General features: G+C 40.1%; 1 protein-coding gene across 12 annotated transcripts in view; it reads left to right on the top strand.

Annotated features, from left to right (window-relative positions):
* The window catches only part of LOC144290497 (uncharacterized), a 47,444-nt gene extending 28,061 nt beyond the window's left edge, over window positions 1–19,383 (top strand). For 8 of the 12 annotated variants that reach the window (XM_077859800.1, XM_077859792.1, XM_077859802.1 and 5 more), the window contains 3 exons: window positions 14,590–14,716; window positions 15,012–15,072; window positions 16,093–19,383. In XM_077859800.1, the coding sequence (XP_077715926.1) occupies window positions 14,683–14,716; window positions 15,012–15,072; window positions 16,093–17,746 (1,749 nt within the window). In that variant the 5' untranslated portion in view covers window positions 14,590–14,682 and the 3' untranslated portion in view covers window positions 17,747–19,383. Of the gene's footprint in view, window positions 1–14,509; window positions 14,717–15,011; window positions 15,073–16,092 lie in introns of all 12 variants that reach the window. The other 4 variants (XM_077859799.1, XM_077859797.1, XM_077859798.1 and 1 more) reach the window with 2 other exon arrangements.
* Window positions 19,384–19,880: the final 497 nt, after the last annotated feature.

Below are 19,880 nucleotides of genomic sequence, written 5' to 3'. Positions count from 1 at the left end.
CCTGGGTGGCTCAGTTGGTTAGGTGTCTGCCTTCAGCTCAGGTCATGATCCCAGGGTCCTAGGATCGAGCCTGTCATCCAAGCCTGTCATCCAGAGTCAGCTTCCCCGTCTCCATGCCCCCTCCCCCCACTTGTGTGTGTGATGTGTGCGCACATGCAAGTGCTTGTGCTCTCACTTACAATTGAATAAATAAAATCTTTTTAAAAAGCTACACAGTTCCCACATAAACCCCCTGCCTTCATATATTTTGCCCTATTTTTTTGTATTTTGCATCACTGAGGTACAGTTGTTACATTTGATGAGCCAACATTGATGTAGTAAAGGCTTTGGTTTACAATGGCAAAACTCTGTGTTACACAATCTCTGGGCTTTGGCAATATAAAATGACATGTGTCTGTCACTTCTGTATCATGTAGTATGCTTTCAGTGCCCTAAATGTTCCCTGTCATCCATCTGTTTATTCATTCCTCCTTCCCACCCCCAAATCCCTGGCCAGTGTAGCTTTACTGTCTATAATTTTGTGCTTTCCAGAACTATGCTTGGAATTATATAGTGTAGCATTCTCATATTCTCTACTTTCACTTAGCAATATGATTTTGAGGTTATTCCATGTCTTTTTGGCTTGATACCTAATTTCCTGTTATCACTGAATAATATTTCATCATATTAATGTTCTAGTGATTAATTTTCCATTTACCTCTTAGAGGATATCTTGGTTACCTGTAAGTATTGGCAATCATGAATAAAGCTCTTTTTTTTTTAAGATTTATTTATTCATGAGAGACACACACACACACACACACACACACACAGAGGCAGAGACACAGGCAGAGGGAGAAACAGGCTCCATGTAGGGAGCCTGACGTGGGACTCGATCCCAAGACTCCAGGATCACGCCCTGAGCCAAAGGCAGCACTAAACCACTGAGCCACCCGGGCTGCCCATGTATAAAGCTCATATAAACATTTGTGTGCAGCTTTCTTTATGAATATAACTTTTCAACTCATTTTGAGTAATAGGAAGGATGGTGATTGCTGGATAGTATGGTAAAAAATAAGTTTAGTTGGGGCTTCTGGATGGCCAGTCAGTTAAGCATCTGCTTTCGGCTCAGGTCATGATCTCTGCGTCCTGGGATTGAGCCCGGTGTCAGGCTCCTAGCAGGGAGTCTGCTTCTTCCTCTCCCTCTGTATGTGCATAGCACCCTCTCTCTCTCAAATAAAATCTTTATTTTTTTTAATTTTTATTTATTTATGATAGCAAGAGAGAGAGAGAGAGAGAGAGGGAGAGACATAGGCAGAGGGAGAAGCAGGCTCCATGCACCGGGAGCCCGACGTGGGATTCGATCCCGGGTCTCCAGGATCGCGCCCTGGGCCAAAGGCAGGCGCCAAACCGCTGCGCCACCCAGGGATCCCTCAAATAAAATCTTTAAAAAAAATTTTTTTTTATTAAGTAGGTTTAGTTTTTTAAGAAACTACCCATGGTCCAAGGCAGGCATACATTTTCCATTCCCATCAAGAAAGAACGAGGGCTCCTCTTGCAAAGCTTAATTACCATCTATATATCTTCTTTGTTTTTTTTTTTTTAAAGATTTTATTTATTTATTCATAGAGACACAGAGAGAGAGGCAGAGACACAGGCAGAGGGAGAAGCAGGCTCCATGCAGAGAGCCCGATGTGGGACTCGATCCAGGGTCTCCAGGATCACGCCCTGGGCTGCAGGCGGCGCCAAACCGCTGCGCCACCAGGGCTGCCCTATATCTTCTTTGTTGAAGTGAGTGTGTTCAGATCTTTTGCCCATTTTTAATTGTGTTGCTTGTCTTGTGGAACTTAAGAGTTCTCTGGACATTTTAGATATTTGCCCTTTATCAGAGAAGTGTATTTTAAAGATTTTCTCCTAGTCTGTGGCTTCTGTTTTTCATCTCTTAACTTTCATAGAGTGGCTTTTCATTTAATGAAGCCAAACTTACTATTTTTTTTCATTCATTGGTCCCAATTTTGGTGTTTTACCTAAAAAATAATTACCAAATCCCAAATCACCTAGATTTTCTTCTATGTTATCATCTGGGAATTTTTTAGCCTTGCATTTTTTATAAGATCTGTGAGTCTGTTCTAAGTTAATTTTTGTGAAAGAAAAAAAAAGACATAAAAATTTTTTTGTGAAAAAAAAAATTTTTTTTTGTGAAAGATGCAAGCTTTATATCTAGATTTGTTTTCATGTAGTCTCCTTTTCCTGGCAGTTTTTGTTCAAAAGACTGTTTTCTCTGTTGAATTGCCTTTGTCATTTGTCAAAGATCAGGAGGCTATATTTATTTGGATCTGTAGGAAAGCATTAACTTTTGCTTTTGTCTATTAACCGTTTATCATCCTTCAATCTTTTTTTTAATCCTTCAATCTTATTCTACTCTCTTACTAGTTCAAAGGACTTCCCTTGTTATTGTGGATTCTTTGACATTTGTTCCTTAGGTAGTCATTTCATATGTGACAATGACATTTTTATTGTTTTATTTCCATTTGATGTATCTTTTATTTCTTTTTCTTGTCTCCTTATACTATCAGCTTTGACTGCTAGAGGTAGTGTGTTTCCAAAGGTTGAGGTCTCAGTCCTATAAGAATGTACTCACACACACACTTGAGATGTCAGCCACAGCCCAGGCTGTTTGTTACCTGTGCTTCTGACCTACAAATGAGAGTTTCTATCAACCCTCTTCTACTCAGGGTGGCAGTCACAAGTCTAGATTGTCCCCTATACTTCTGACTGGTGATAAATCAAAGGTTCCCGCAACCTCCTCCTTGGCTCATTTTGATTAATACTTATTTGCTAGCGTGGCTTACAGAACTCAGTGAAACATTGTACTTATTAAATTACAACTTATTATAAAAAGCCAGATGGGAGAGAGATGGGTAAGGTGAGGTATAGGGAAAGGGTTCCAGGTGCACCACTATCCCAGCACTTCCACATGTCCTCCAACCTGGAAGCTCTCTAACCCCACCCTTTTAGGTTTCTATGGAGACTTCATTACTTAGGCATGATTGGTTAAATCATTGCCCTTTGGCCATTGATTCAACCTCCAGCCCCTGGCCCCTCTCCCTTCCCTGGAGGTCAGGGGGTGGAACTGAGAGTTACAACTTTCTTTCTTTTTTTAAAGATTTTATTTATTTGTTCATGAGAGACACAGAGAGAGGCAGAGGGAGAAACAGGCTCCTTGAGGGGAGCCTGATGCAGGACTCGATCCTGGCACTTCAGGACCATGCCCTGAGCCAAAGGCAGATGCTCAACAGCTGAGTCACCAGGGCCCCAATTTATAACTTTCTAATCACCTGGTTGGCTCCATTGGCAACCAGGTCCCTTCCTTAAGTATTTTCCAAAAGTCACTGCAATAACATAGTGCCAGACATTTTATCACTTACAACACTTAGAAAACCAAGGTTTGGGGTAGGTTGTGAGGCAGGAACTATGGAAAAAGACCAAGTATGTCTTCCTTATAAATCATACTATTACAGTCTTAATGAATTTTCCATGTGAACTTAACAAGAATATGTATTCTCTGTGATAAAGTATCCCACAGTTTTCAATGAAATCCAGTGAATGCACTGTTAAATTAAACTGTGGCTTTCTGATTTTCTTTCTGCTGGATCTATTTATTAATAGAGAGATGTTGAAGTATTCATTTTTTTTAAAAGGTTTTATTTATTTATTCATGAGAGGCACACAGAGAGAGGCAGAGACACAGGCAGAGGGAGAAGCAGGCTCCATGCAGGGAGCCCGGCATGGGACTCCATCTTGGGACTCCATCCTGGGACTCCAGGATCATGCCCTGGGCCGAAGGCAGACGCTTAACTGCTGAGCCACTCAGGCATCCCATGTTGAAGGATTCAGCTCTAATAGTGTATTCATCTGTTTCTCCTTGCTGTTCTATCCATTTTCCCTCATGTATTTTGCCACATTATTATTATGCACATAAGTAGCATGGAATGTCTCCTGGAGACTTTTTTTTTTTTAAGAGAGAGAGAGAGAGCCTGATTTGGGGGAGGTGGAGGGGGCAGAGAGAATCCCAAGCAGGTTCCATACTCAGCACAGAGCCCAACTCGGGACTTGATCTCATAACTCTGAGATCATGACCTGAGCCAAAATCAAGAGTTGGACACTTAACTGACTAAGCCAATCAGGTGTCCCAAGGTTGACATTTTATTATTATACAATGCCCTTAAGATAGGTATTCCATCTATCTTTTATATTAACATGATATATCTTTTTCCATACCTTAGCCTTAATTTGTTTTTATTATTAATATGGTTTTGTTACAGACAATAGAAAATTGGGTATTTTTTTATCCACTGAGACATTATCTTTTTTTTAAAAAAGATTTTATTTATTTATTCATGAGAGAGAGAGAGAGAGGCAGAGACATAGGCAGAGGGAGCAGCAGACTCCTTGCAGGAGCCCAATGTGGGACTTGATACCAGAACTCCAGGATCACGCCCCAAGCCAAAGGCAGATGGTCAACCACTGAGCCACCCAGGCATCCCAGACATTATCTTTTAATTGTGTTAGACCATTGGTGACTTTTCTTTAAGATTTATTTTATTTTTAAAAAATTTATCCATTCAGGAATCCCTGGATGGCTCAGCAGTTTGGTGCCTGCCTTCTGTCCAGGGCATGATCCTGGAGTCCCAGGATTGAGTCCCATGTCGGGCTCCCTGCATGGAGCCTGCTTCTCCCTCTGCCTGTGTCCCTGCCTCTCTCTCTGTGTCTCTCATGAATAAATAAATAAAATCTTTTAAAAAAATTTATCCATTCATTTGAGAGAGAGAGAGAGAGAGGAGGGGCAAAAGGAGAGAAAATCTTGAGCAGACCCCATGCTGAGTGCAGGGCCTGACATGGGACTCAGTCCCAGGGCCCCAAGATCATGACCCAAGCCAAAGGCAGACCCTCAGTCATCTGAGTCACCCAGGTACCCCTATTTTTTTTTTAAGATTTATTTATTTGGGGGAGGGTAAAAGGAAAGAATCTTCAAGCAGACTCCCTGCTGAGCACAGAGCTCTCTAGCTCACCACCCATGAGGTCATGGACCTGAGCCAAAATCAAGAGCTTAACCAACTGAGCCATCCAGGTGCCCCTAAGACTTTATTTAAGTAATCCCTACAGGGCAGCCCGGGTGGCTCAGCGGTTTAGCGCTGCCTTCAGCCCAGGGCCTGGTCCTGGAGACCCGGGATCGAGTCCCGCATCGGGCTCCCTGCATGGAGCCTGCTTCTCCCTCTGCCTGTGTCTCTGCCTCCCCGTCTCTCTCTCTCTCTCTCTGTGTCTCTCATGAATAAATAAATAAAATCTTAAAAAAAAAAAAAAAGTAATCCCTACACCTAGTGCAGGGCCAGAGCTCGTAGCCCTAAGATCAAGAATCGCATGCTCTATTGACTGAGCCAACCAGGTGCCATTGACTTCTAAAACGATTATTGATATAGTTCGATTAATATATACCTTAATATTTTGTGTTTTCTGTTCTCTTCTTTTTCTTTTGTATTCCACCTTTTTTCCACTTTCTCTTGCTTTCATTGAGCATTTTACCTGATTCCATTTTTCTCCCCTTCATTCTTAGAATAACAGTTATACATTTTTTTCTTTTTTACTAATTGCCCTTGAATATACAGTTATATTCACAATTAACTTTTCTTTTGAATGACCATAACACTTCACTAGTAGTATAAATTCCTCATAACTGAGTATTTCCAATTCCTCCCTCCCTGCCCCTTTGTAACATTTCTCTCCTTCATTTCATTTATCTGTAAGCTATAAAATTAAAAAATACAGTGTTGCTAGTATTATTCTCTTTTATTATTTTATTTATTTTTTTTCCTAGCCCTATTTTAAATGAAGTGTTATCTGTCAGATTAAGAAATTTTTTTCAAGGGTACCTAGTTGGCTTAGATGGTTGGGTGTCTACCTTTGGCTTGGGTCATAATCTCCCAGGTCTTGGGATCAAGCCCCACATTGGGCTTCTAGCACAGCTGGGAGTGTGCTTCTCTCTCTCCCTTTGCCTTTCCCCCTGTTTGTGCTCTGACTGGTCTCTCTGTCTCAAATGAATACATTTATTATTTTTTTAAGATTTTATTTACTTATTCATGAGAATACACAGAGAGGAGAGAGAGAGGCAGAGACACAGGCAGAGGTAGAAGCAGGCTCCATGCAGGGACCCTGACGTGGGACTCGATCCTGGGTCTCCAGGATCACGCCCTGGGCTGAAGGCGGCACTAAACCACTGAGCCACCCGGGCAGCCCCTCAAATGAATACATTTAAAAAAAATCTTTTAGAAAAGAATTTTTTTTTTCAAATTAAGGATGTTTAAAATTTATTCCTTCTGAAATGCTCATCCTTCATTTTCCTTCATTTTGAAGAAGTTTCTTTCACATTTTTTGCAAACCAGGGGTACAAATTCCCTCAATTTTTGTTCATCTCAGAAAGTCTTTATTTCTCCCTTACTTGCTAATCAAATGGTTGGCTCCATTGGCAACCAGACAGTTTTGCTTCACACAATTCTGAGCACATCCTGGGCTTTTTTTTTTTTTTTTTTCTGCCACCACTTTAAATATTTCATTCCACTTTCTTGCTTGCATGGGGTTTGTGGGGTGGGGTGGGTATGAATTAATTCTTATCTGTTTCTCTATAACTAAGGTGTGTTTTTCCCTCTGGTTTCTTTCAAGATTAAGTTTTTTGGGCAGCTTGGGTGGTTCAGCGGTTTAGTGCCGCCTTCAGCCCCAGGGCCGTGATCCTGGAGACCCGGGATCAAGTCCCATGTTAGGCTCCCTGCATGGAGCCTGTTTCTCCCTCAGCCTGTGTCTCTGCCTCTCTCTCTCTCTCTCTCATAAATAAAATCCTTTAAAAAAAAGGATTAAGTTTTTTACTATGCTGTGGGATTTCTTGTTTTGTTTTATTTGAAGGCAAACAATGTACTGAGAAGGAACTGAGGTAAATACACCTTTAAAAAAATAGGCCTTAAAAAAAAAAAAAAAAAAAAATAGGCCTTTAGTGTGATGTTTTATCTGGCCAGGTGTTAGTCTGTGTTTGTGATTTGTTGTACCTGTAAGTGTCAGAGACTAAAACTTCCTCTAGTGTCCTTTCTTTTTGTCTCTCTTGTAATCTTTGGGGTTCTCTAGAGGCTTCTCAAATATGGTCTGAAATGTGCAGTTCTTTGAGCATATTCCAATGCCTAGTAGACAGGAGCTCAGTTGGTGTAGAGGTAAGTATGGGTGGAGGAGAAGTAGTCTGTAGTCATAGGATTTAGTCTCAATCTTCCAGTGTGCATGGGTCCTCCGGCTATCAGCATAAATACGGGGAAGATATTTGGTCTTTGTGCATGCTTCCTACCAAAGATCTCTAAAGCTCTTGGAATTTCCTGAGTGGTAAGGGTGATAGAGTATGTTTTCTTCTAATGAGGCATTTCTTGGTGGGCTCCTTCATAGCTTCAGGATGGGAATTGGACAGCAGAAACACTAGGCTTTAATGGGAGGCTTAGAACTTACAGCCCCAGTTCCCAGCCTCTGGAGAGGGAGGAGTGGCTGGAGCTTGAGTTAATCACCAGAGGCCTTGAGTTAATCACTCGTGCCTACATAATGAAACTTCTATCAAAACCCTTAAAGATGGGACTTAGAGAACTTCTAGGTTGGTGAACACGTGAAGATGCTGGAAGGGGACAGCTTGTGGGGAGAGAACATAGAAGCTCCAAATGATCCTGCCCCCTAACTCTTGTGCCCATTCTTTCCCCTATGCATCTCTTCCATTTGGCTGTTCCTAAGTTGTATCTCTTATCATAAACCAGTAATTGTATAACAATAACAATAATTTTAAGTCAAATGCTTTCTTCAGTTCTCAGAATTGTTGTAACAAATTATCAAACCTCAGGGGGTTTCTGAGGAATCTATGGATTTGTAGGCAGCTGGATGGAAATGTCAGTAGAGAAGGCACCCCATTTATGGCTAGTATCTGAAATTGGGCAGTTTTTTGTAGTGAGTGCTTAATCTGTGAATCTCACATTAAGTCTGGATAGTGTTAGTATTACTGAGTTGAACTACTGGACACATAATTGGTAATACAGAGTTAGGAGCATTGCTGTTAGAGGAAACGCCACATACTTTCTATCAGGAAGGAAAAATCCTATCAGTCCCATCACTGTTGCATGTGCTTCTCTATCCTTCACCCTCTCAGGCCAGTAGGCTCCAGGAAAATCCCAGTCGTGCTCTCAAAAAATCGATTTTAAGAGGACAAGCCTTGTTAAGAACAGAATATTCTGGACATATTTTTTTTTAAGATCGTATTTATTTATTTGACAGAGAGATTGTGTACAAGCAGGGGAGTGGCAGGCAGAGGGGGAAGCAGGGTCCTTGCTGAGCAAAGAGTCTGATCTCAGGCTTGATCCCAAGACCCTGAGATCATCATTACCTGAGCCAAAGGCTGACAACCAACTGAGCCATCCAGTGGCTGGACATATGTGCTCCTGTACATATTTTTAAATGGCTACTTTTGGGGTCTCTGACTTTGGAGAGAGTAGTTCCCCCTATGACCTCAATTCCTTACATGTCTGACCAGAAACCAGGAGTCTCTGACCCTGTTTTCTGATGTTTGCCTGCTGGTAGCTTTAAACCTTTATTCCTCCTTCTTCCCCTTGCACTTCACCTCTGTACAAGGGGACAAGACAGCCTGGCTCTTCACTGCTTTGGCACTGGCAAGATACTCAGTTCACTGAAGGCCCCGCCCCTGTACCTGAATTCTCACCCTAGCCCACTCCCAAATGTCAATAAAAAACCCAACCAGGCTCCTTTCCTTGCTCTCTCAAGGCATTTCTCACCTGCTTGAGAGGCCTGCCCTGCCCTCCCTGTACATTTCCATTATGAGAGAAAGCTTTTCATATCCTCTTGGTGTGTGTGTGTGTGTGTGTGTGTGTGTGTGTGTGTGTTGTTAGTCGGGACATCTGAATCAAATCTTGGGTGGGAATCCACCTTTCTCTGCAAGTGACTATTAGAGTTACAGAAAAGGTAACCTGGTGTATATATTGCAATATGTTTTTCTTAATTTATTGATAAATCTTCACATCTTTGCATACCAATACATGTCACCCATTGTTTTTAAAAGGTATGTAGCCAATTCTTTTCCAAATAGACATTTGTTTGCTGCCCAAGTCTGTGAACTAGAACTCAGATTTCTACATTACAGGGCAAAAAAGCATAACAAAGTTATGTACTTCTCCAAACTTAAAATTTTTATCATCAAATATATTTATAAAGTAATAAGCATAATGCATTATTAGAAGATTTTGTGGTAGTAACAATGTAATAACTTTGTAATCAAGATTTATAAGTGGGCTTTGGGTAGTTGTTATTCTCCTGATGTTACTCTCCATCCTGCACTATATATGACCTCTGTCTTGATTCTTTATTCTTCATAACCTTTACTGGCCTTTTTCCACTGAATAGTATTCTTTTAGTTTTACCTTTAAATACGTATTAATGAAATTACAATCAAAATGTGTTTTGGTTGGTTCTTTGCAACAGTATGTTTCACAAATGCTTGTATCTTGAGGCTGCAGGCCATCCAAGTTACTCATCTATTGCAGTGGTTATAGTGCTTGAGCTTTTTCAAGTTAAATTTTTACTCTCATTAAAAATGTAGCTCCAAAAAAAAAAAAAAAATGTAGCTCCTTGGGATCCCTGGGTGGCGCAGTGGTTTAGCACCTGCCTTTGGCCCAGGGCACGATCCTGGAGACCCGGGATCGAATCCCATATCGGGCTCCTGATGCATGGAGCCTGTTTCTCCCTCTGCCTATGTCTCCGCCTCTCTCTCTCTCTCTCTGTGTGTGACTATCATAAATAAATAAAAATTTAAAAAAAATGTAGCTCCTTGGGGCAGCCCCGGTGGCGCAGCGGTTTAGCGCTGCCTTCAGCCCAGGGCGTGATCCTGGAGACCCGGGATCGAGTCGAGTCCCACTTCAGGCTCTCTGTATGATGCCTGCTTCTCCCTTTGCCTGTGTCTCTGCCTCCCTCTTTCTCTCTGTCTCTGTGAATAAATAAATTAAATCTTAAAAAAAATAAAATCAGAATTAAAAAAATGTAGCTCCTTTCATTCTTGTATCAGTCTACCAAGTGCATATACACAATAAATTCCCTGAACATTGGAGAAAAATTGTAGATCATGATCAAGTTCAAATTGACAAGAAATGGCAGTGGAGCATCTCAGTTGACATTTCCTCTATTCATGCATGATTTATGTATTTTTTGACTGGTCATAAACACATGACATTATTAAATTAAGTAATTTTTGTCCTAATCAGTATGAATTATAATATTTGCTTGGCCTTTTTTTCCCTATTACTTAGCAGATGGACTTTTTTAAAGATTTATTTATTTGGGATCCCTGGGTGGGCAGCTGTTTAGCGCCTGCCTTTGGCCCAGGGCGCGATCCTGGAGACCCGGGATCGAATCCCACATCGGGCTCCCGGTGCATGGAGCCTGCTTCTCCCTCTGCCTATGTCTCTGCCTCTCTCTCTCTCTCTCTGTGTGTGACTATCATAAATAAATTTTAAAAAAAGATTTATTTATTTATTTTAGAGAGAGCACAGCAGGAAGGACAGAGGGTGAGGGAGAGAGAATCCCAAGCAGACTCTGCACCCAACCCTGGGCTCAGTCTCACAACCTTGAAATCATGATCTGAGCCGAAACCAAGAGTTGGACACGTAGCCAACTGTGCCACTCAGGTGCCCCCACAGGGACATTTTTTCATATGTGGTCTTTCATCTTCTGTTAAATATGTTTTGATTATTTTCTAATTTTTAAAAAAACTGTATGTTAAGTCTTACTCTACTCACTTTTAGTATTGCATGTATTACAGATAGTTTCTAATATCTTATTTTTAAATTTCTTTAATTTGTATATGAACTGTTCAATCTCTTGTTCCAGATCTTTTTCCCTTATGTGAGAAAATTCTCTGTATTTTTTAATCAGTGAAGCATTTATCTGTGACTTCTACAAGTGTTCTAGTTGTATCTTTCACATTTAAAAGTACAATGAATTGGCGATTTTCCATGATATAGAAGTGAATGCAATGCATTTTCCCACTTAGATAACGGTTTGTCTTTGCCCCATATATTAAAAGGATTTGTGATGTCTGCCACTGTTCTACAGTGCCTGATGGGTCCTTGATCAGCTTTCAGTATTTAATGCTGGCCCATGTAAGATACTTTTCCTTTCCCTTGGTCTGTTTTTCTCTCTGTTAATACTATGCTATCTGGAATAGTATAGTTTGAAAATTTTTGGTATATATTAGGCAAGCCACTCCTTTGTTCTTTGGAAGACCTTGACCTTTTTAAAGATTTTTGTTTGTTTGTTTGTTTGTTTGTTTGTTTGTTTATAGAGAGAGAGGTAGAGACACAGGCAGAGAGAGAAGTAGGCTCCACACGGAGCCCGATGCGGGACTCGATCCTGGGTCTCCAGGATCATGCCCCAGGCTGAAGGTGGCACTAAACTGCTGAGCCACCCGGGCTGCCCAACCTTGACCATTTTTGACATTTTTTCCTTGTGTTAGGTTTGGAGGAATAGTATTTGTTGACCCCTAAAAAGTCTCTTTTGGGATTGATGGGATCTTATAAAGATATATTTTGGGAGAGGAAACACTTTGGGAAGTAGAGTTATTTCTAAGAATACGTGCCGTATTTTCATGTTTTTCATTCTTCTTTGATATTCATTAAAAATTTAAATCTTTTTCTATTAGAATTATTAAATATTCATTAGTCTTGTTTTGTATGTAGTTAGATTTATTCTAGAGGGGAAGAGCATTTGGAAGAGCATGCACCTCTTGATATTGTGAATGTGTGAATTTGTGAATTTGTGAATTCACAAATTGTGGGGTGTGAATTTGAGCCCCACATTGAGTGTAGAGATTACTTAAAAATAAACTTTATGGGGATCCCTGAGTGGCTCAGTGGTTTAGCGCCTGCCTTTGGCCTAGGGACATAATCCTGGAGTCCCGAGATCGAGTCCCACATCAGGCTCCCTGCATGGAGCTTGTTCTCCCTCTGCCTGTGTCTCTGCCCCCCTCTCTCTCTCATGAATAAAGTAAAAAAATAAATAATAAATAAATAAAAATACATAAATACATAACTTAAAAAATAAATACATAAACTTTAAAGATATGTAAATAAACTTCTTCTAGAGGAAACCAGATGCAAGCTTCAAGATGTTACCTCCTATTGTAATCCATTGTAAGGGATCAATTGCCCAAGCAACAAGCTGTGACAACACATACAAAATATTGTCTTCCAGGAAAGCTCATTATAGACCCAGTGCATAGGTCACATAGGCACCCTCACATAGGCTGTGGCTATGCATAACAGAAGTTCATACTCTTAGAATGAAAACAAGAGTTTGGGATACATCATATTCTTTGCATAAACAGTTTTAGCACACGACTCAGTGTGACTCAACTCTCATCAAGTTGGTGTGGTCCCTCTAAATCTTGGCTCCCAGATAGCAATGAAGGACAAATACTGTGAGCAGGTATTCATAAGGATCAGCGGTCTCAAGCCTGCTGGTAATAGTCATTCTCTTCTGCACACTAGGTAGTGGGATATTATAATGAACAAGAACTGCAGGCAAATAAAATATAAAGAGTATTTAGAGCCAACCCAGGTAGCTCATTTTACTCCTTGGATCTACCAAGAAGTATGGACTACTCATTCTGTTTTCTTAACCAAATGGATGATTTCTGCCATCCATATTATTTTGTGGAAGCCTTTTCTCTTATCACCTGCATGTAGACTGTCAGGGGGTTAATGATCTTTTTCAGAGATCAACATTTAGGAGAATGAATTAGCTGAGGGATACCTATGCCCAGACGTTAGGCAGTCATGCTCCTGTGCCCTACATGAAGGCACAGAAGTGAGAAGCATCCAGTTTTGTCTTCTTTTAGAGAAAATCTTTTTTGAAGATTTTATTTATTCATGAGAGACAGAGAGAGAAAGGCAGAGACACAGGCAGAGGGAGAAGCAGGTGCCCTCTTGGGAGCCTGATGCAGGACTTGATCACAGGGTCCTGGGATCACGACCTGAGCCAAAGGCAGATGCTCAACCACTGAGCCCCCCAGGTGCCCCTCTTTGTGTGTTTTATAACAAGGTGCATTCCTCATGAAATGATTGTGACTTTCAAATGAACTTCCTTGCACATTGCAGCTTTTATTCAGTTCCTCAAGCTCAGCAGGGCCTGAGGTACACTGTTATGGTTCTGCCAGGAAAAGCTCTTCTAGCATCTTATCCTCTCAGTATATGTGCATATATATGCTAAAAATTGGCAAGAAGCAGCTCTGAGGCCTGAGTGTAGGGATTTGGTAGAGTTCTGAGTTATGATGCCTTCTTATTTTATACCTGAGCCATAATGTCTGAATAACTTTCTAGCCCCATGAAATGGGACAAATAGAAAGGAGTAACTGAATCTCCGACAAATATTTGTATAGACAAATTGAAATTAATATTGTCTACCAGATGTTTTCATTCAGCCAGCTACATCTGATGACTGCTAATGTCCTGGAATACTTCAGGACAGTATAGCTAGCTGGCCCTAGTTATAAATTGGATTCCCACTGGCCTTCTGACCTTACATGTTTGGCATTGGAAATAGAAGGAAAAGGGCAGCCCGGGCGGCTCAGCAGTTTAGCGCTGCCTTCAGCCCAGGGCGTGATCCTGGAGACCCGGGATCGAGTCCCACATCAGGCTCCCTGCATGGAGCTTCCTTCTCCCTCTGCCTGTGTCTCTGCCTCTCTCTCTCTCCTCTCTGTGTATTCTCATGAATAAATAAATAAAGTATTTTTCTTAAAAAGGGAAAAAAAGGAAATAGAAGGAAAAGCTCCCAATGCTTCACTGTGTTTTTATTCATTAAAACTTTACTCATGTGGGGCACCTGGGTGGCTCAGTCAGTTAAGTGTCTGCCTTCAGCTCAGGTCATGATCCTGGAGTCCTAGGATCAAGCCCCACATCAGGGGCTCAGCAGAGAACCTGCTTCTCCCTCTGCCTGCCGCTCCCCATTTGTTCACATGCACTTTCTCTGACAAAGAAGTAAAATCTTAAAAAAAAACAAAAAACAAAACTTCATTCCTGTGGATGTGACCCTGTGCTTCATAGAGTACTATGTGATATGGTGGGTAATAAGGAAGGAGATGAGTTTTTTTTTTCTCACAAGGAATTGATGGTCTTAAAATGGAAATGTTTCTTTCATTTGTATATCATTTCTCTCATTCTCCAACATGCTAGGGATTCTACCATTAGAGAGCAGGGAGACTTGAAGTGAACAGAGTAAAAAGGTAGAAATAGTTTTTGTTGTGTTCATGATGCTACTAAATTTATGAGGAAATGATTGTGTATAAAAAGTGAGAATTCTGATGACTAAGCCATAGAATATTTTGAGATCACAGAATCATGTTAACTTCTTATGAATTGACTGTATTAAGGATCTTCTCTTTATCTTTGGAATTTGCAAGTTTCACTATGAAATGCATTGACTGTAGATTCCTCGTGCTGTCTCATCCAACCTCCTCTACATGTATGTGGGATGTTTTAGGACTCAGTGGCCTTTGAGGATGTGGCTGTAAACTTTACCTTGGAGGAATGGGCTCTGCTGGAGCCTTCACAGAAGAAACTCTACAGAGATGTAATGCGGGAAACCTTGAGGAACCTGGCCTCAATAGGTAAGGATGACAACTTACTTTCGCCTTGTCAATTAGAGGACAAGTTTTTCTCTACCCGGGTGTGGTCCTGGAGACCCGGGATCGGGTCCCACGTCGGGCTTCCTGCATGGAGTCTGCTTCTCCCTCTGCCTGTCTCTGCCTCTCTCTTGCTCTCTCTGAATAAATAAATAAATAAATCTTTAAAAAAAAAAGGGAATGGGGAAAGGGAATACTTTGGTAAATCAGGTATGGTCAGAGCTCACCATAGACTTGTAATAATTCTATACTTTATTGTTCTTCTGGGTTTTCATTATAGGGAAAACATGGAAAGACTATAACAGTGAAGATCAGTACAAAAACCAGGGAAGAAAACTAAGGTGAGTTGCATTCACAGTGGAAGGCAGTGTCCAAGGGAATCTTTGTATATTATGAAAATTTAAAAACAAGCAGACACAAGATGGCCCAGCATCGAATGTATTTTTTTTCTAGAAAATGTTCACCAAAAGTGTATTCTTAAATGTGACATATCTTCAACATTTGCAAAATAGTTCATTTGGAAATATTATTCAGAAACTCCCTATGTTGGATACCTGGGTGGCTCAGTAGTTAAGCATCTGCCTTTGGCTCAGGGCATGATCCTGGAGTCCCGGGATGGAGTCCCACGTCAGGCTCCCTGAATGGAGTCTGCTTTTCTCCCTCTGCCTATGTCTCTGCCTCCCTCTCTCTCTCTGTCTCTCATGATTAAATAAATAAAATCTTTAAAAAAAAAAAAAAAAAAGAGGGCAGCCTGGGTGGCTCAGCAGTTTAGCACCTCCTTCAGCCCAGGCCATGATTCTGGAGACCCGGCATCAAGTCCCATGTTGGGCTCCCTGCATAGAGCCTGCTTCTCCCTCTCCCTGTGTCTCTGCCTCTCTCTCTCTCTCTGTCTCTCATGAATAAATAAAATATTTAAAAATAAATAAAAATTTAAAAGAAACTCCATATGTGACTGACTACCACTATTTTTTTTCACTATTTTCATATAATAGTTATGGGTAAGCCCTTTTGCAGAATATTCATTTTCAAACAATTCAGACAGGTCAGAAAAACCTGCCCTTCCCCTGTATATAAATGGTAGCAACGTAATTCTAGGGGCGCCTGGGTGACTCTAGTCGGTTAAGCATCTAGCTCTTGGTTTCAGCTCAGATCATGATCTCCCTCCTGGGTCATGGCATGGGGCTCCATCTCAGTACAGAGTCTGCCTCAGATTCTTTCCCCTCCTCCCATCCCTCTGCACTCACCCTCTCTCTTTCTTTAAAATAAATAAATAAAATAAAAACAACGTAAGTTTAGTATTTAGTAATAGATAGGAAACAAATCAATAATAAATTCTGTTGTGTTTTTGTTTTTTCTTACAGAAGTCATATGGTAGAGAGGCTCAATCAAAGTAAAGAAGGTAGTCAGTGTGGAGGAAACTTCAGCCCTATTCCAAATCTTAATCTGAACAAGAAAACTTATACTGAAGTAAAACCATGGGAATGCAATGTGTGTGGAAAAGTCTTCATGCGCCATTCTTCCCTTAATAGGCATAAGAGATCTCACACTTCACCTAAACCATACAAGTATCAGGAATATGGAAAAAAGCCTTATAAATGTAAAGAATGTGGAAAAGCTTTCAGTTATCTCCAACCTTTTCAAAAACATGAAAGAAATCACAGTGTAGAGAAATCTTACAAATGTAAGGAATGTGGGAAATCTTTTAGATATCGCCAGTCTGTTCGAAAACATGAAAGGACTCACACTGGAGAGAAACCCTATCAGTGTAAACAATGTGGAAAAGCCTTTAGATATCATCAAACCTTTCAGACACATGAAAGAACTCATACTGGAGAGAAACCATATCAGTGTAAGCAATGTGGAAAAGCCCTCAGTTGTCCCAGTTCCTTTCGAAGTCATGAAAGAACTCACACAGGGGAGAAGCCCTATGAATGTAAAAAGTGTGGTAAAGCCTTTAGTTGTCCCAGTTCTCTTCGAAAACATGAAAGAACTCACACTGGAGAGAAACCCTATGACTGTAAGGAATGTGGGAAAGCCTTCATTTCTCTTGGAAGCTTTCAAAGACACATGATAACACATACTGGAGTTGGACCTTATAAATGTAAGGAATGCGGGAAAGCATTCAGTTGTCCCAGTTCATATCGGATACATGAACGATCCCACACTGGAGAAAAACCCTATGAATGTAAGCAATGTGGTAGAGCCTTTAGTTGTTCTAGCTCCTTTCGAACACATGAAAGAACTCACACTGGAGAGAAACCCTACCAATGTAAAGAATGTGGAAAAGCCTTCCATTGGCTCACCACTTTCCAAGTGCATGTGAGAACTCACACTGGAGAAAAACCCTATATATGTAAGCAGTGTGGGAAAGCCCTCAGTTGTCCCACTTCCTTTCGAAGACATGAAAGGACTCACACTGCAGAGAAACCCTATGAGTGCAAACAATGTGGAAAAACCTTTAGTTCTCCTCTAGGTCTTCAAATACATGGAAGAACTCACACTGGAGAAAAACCCTATAAATGTGAGGAATGTGGGAAAGCATTTGTTTCTCTCACAAGTTTTCGGAGACATATGATGACACATACTGGAGATGGACCTTATAAATGTAAGGAATGTGGGAAAGCCTTCAATTGTCCCAGTTCATTTCGAATACATGAGAGAACTCACACAGGAGAGAAACCCTATGAATGTAAAATATGTGGTAAAGCCTTCAGTTGTTCAAGTTATGTTCAAGTACACGAAAGAACTCATACTGGAGAGAAGCCCTATGAATGTAAGGAATGTGGGAAAGCTTTTATTTATCGTACAACCTTTCGAGGACACATGAGAGTGCACACTGGAGAGAAACCATATAAATGTAAAGAATGTGGGAAGGCCTTTAGTCGCCCCAGTTCGTTTAGAAGCCATGAAAGAATTCACACTGGAGAGAAACTTCTTGAATGTAAACATTGTGGGAAAGCCTTCAACTGGCCCACATCCTTACATAAACATGTGATGAGAATGCACACTAGATAGGTAAATTATAACTGAAAAATACAGGAGAGTATTCAGTCTTAACAAAGTCATGTAAAAACACCACTGAAGAGAAATGCTATAAATGTAAGTAATAGGGAAAAGTCTGATACAAATTAATTCAAGTATAATACACCAGACAGTTCACTACATGAAAGAAATGCTTCAAAAGTTAAAAAATAATGAATTTGATTCTGAAACTCAGTCTCTGGACTGCGGCTTCCAATTGTTGCTTTTTAGCTGAACATGAAGTTGAGACAATTCTGTAAGCACTGTTTAAGCAATAGTATGTAACCTTAGTGGATAGTGTTTTTTCCTTAAATCAGCTTATAAAATTTTTGTCTTTCCATTTTGAAGTTAATTGGATCTATGGGTGAGTTAAAGTGTATTTCTAATATGTAAGGAGGGTTAATTTTTATATATTTTTTAATTGTTCAGTAAGTGAAGAGGCCATGGAAAAATGATATTTTGGGATTTGTTGTGATTTTCCTATGACCTCATGTCACAGGTACTGGATATTCCTTACTCATTATAAATATTCCTCCTTTCATATGAGAAAAGGATTCTTTCTTTTTTCTTTCATCAAAAAAAAGCCTTATTTTCCTGGCTAATAAATAGTTGGCATAAATTTGTAAGTATGCAGAGTTTATCATAGAGTATAATCTCATTAGAATTGCTATTTACATATTTTCCCTTTACTCTTTGTCATTCCTTCTGTGATTTGGATATTACACTTTAAGAAACCTGTCTTCAGACAAGAAAGATAGAATTGGAGATGGCTCTCCTGGAATGTGTTAAGTTAGGTCAATGTGGGTAATACTGTGGCCTAATTTTCTAGAATCTGTTCTCTTTATAGTTTCATGTTAGAATTCACCAATAGCTTTACTTGCATGAGATTTGGAAGGCAGAAGGGAAGAAGGCCTTACTTTTTGGAGTCACAGTACAAGCAGTGATAGATACCATAGGAGTTTTGCATACATCTTCAAGCCCATTTGCTGATTCTTTGCCCTGCCATTCAAGAGTATCTTCAATACCACCACCAACTACTTAACTTCATTTTCTCAGAGTTGTAGGTTTCTACAGATGCCTCCACAAGTTCCACAGCAAAGATTAATACCGGTTGTATTTCCTTGCAAGCCTGATATCATGTGTCCACCAGGCAACAAATTTAGACTATCACGGTTGAGAATGTTTTTTAAAGCACTGACTTCCCTTTTCTCTGGATTGCATTTGTATAAGGTCTAATATATGTAGTAAACATCTTGTTCTGTTAATACTCCTAATGAATGTGTGTTCCTGATTCTACCAACACAGCTACAGTTATGTAGTCAAAAGGAACCATGTGATAGTTTTTTCCTCTACTGCATTGTACAGTGACTTCTGTGACCCAGCCCTTTCTTGTGAGAATAAGCACCTTCCTCTTGTCAGGCAGATTGTGTTTCTAATGACTCACAACTGGACTTAATTCTTCAATATATTTTCAGTTATGTTTGTATGTGATTTACAATTTTTTAAATCGAACCAATGTTTCTGTATGTGTTCTTTCAAAGTGTTTTATTAGCAGTTGTATATTAACATTCTTCATTTTCTGATAAGAGTATATTAAAACATCCCATTGCAATTGTGGATTTTCAAATCAACTTGTAATTTTGTCATCATTATACATTCTGAGTATCATCATGTGCATACAAGCTAAAGTATGTTTCCTCAAATTTTTATTCTATAGTTATGATTTTTGTAATTAAATTTCTCATTATTTTTAATTCCAAAAACTTAGATCATGGTTTTATCAGTGCCTTCTTGCTAAAGACTACCAGTATGACATCTGTAGTCAAAAAGAAAGAAATAGAATGAATTGTAGTTAATAAATATGACCAAAAACCATAAACAACAATGGATATTGGATACCTGGCTGGCTCAGTTGGTGGACCATGGGATTCTTGATCTTGGGGTTGTGAGTTTGAGCCCCATATTGGATGCAGAGATTACTTTTTAAAAATGAGTAAAAACTTTTAAAAATGTATATATTTATCTTATTTTAGAGATCATTCAAGTAGGGTGAGGGACAGAGGAAGAGAATCTTCAGTCAGACTCCCTGCTGAGTGCAGAGCTGGACCCAGGGTTGATCCCGTAACCC

Source organism: Canis aureus, chromosome 19 (genome assembly GCF_053574225.1).
Source record: "Canis aureus isolate CA01 chromosome 19, VMU_Caureus_v.1.0, whole genome shotgun sequence".
Classification (NCBI taxonomy): Eukaryota; Metazoa; Chordata; class Mammalia; order Carnivora; family Canidae; genus Canis; species Canis aureus.
The sequence above is the reverse complement of the archived record's forward strand: the minus strand, read 5'-3'. Positions and strand labels throughout refer to the sequence as shown.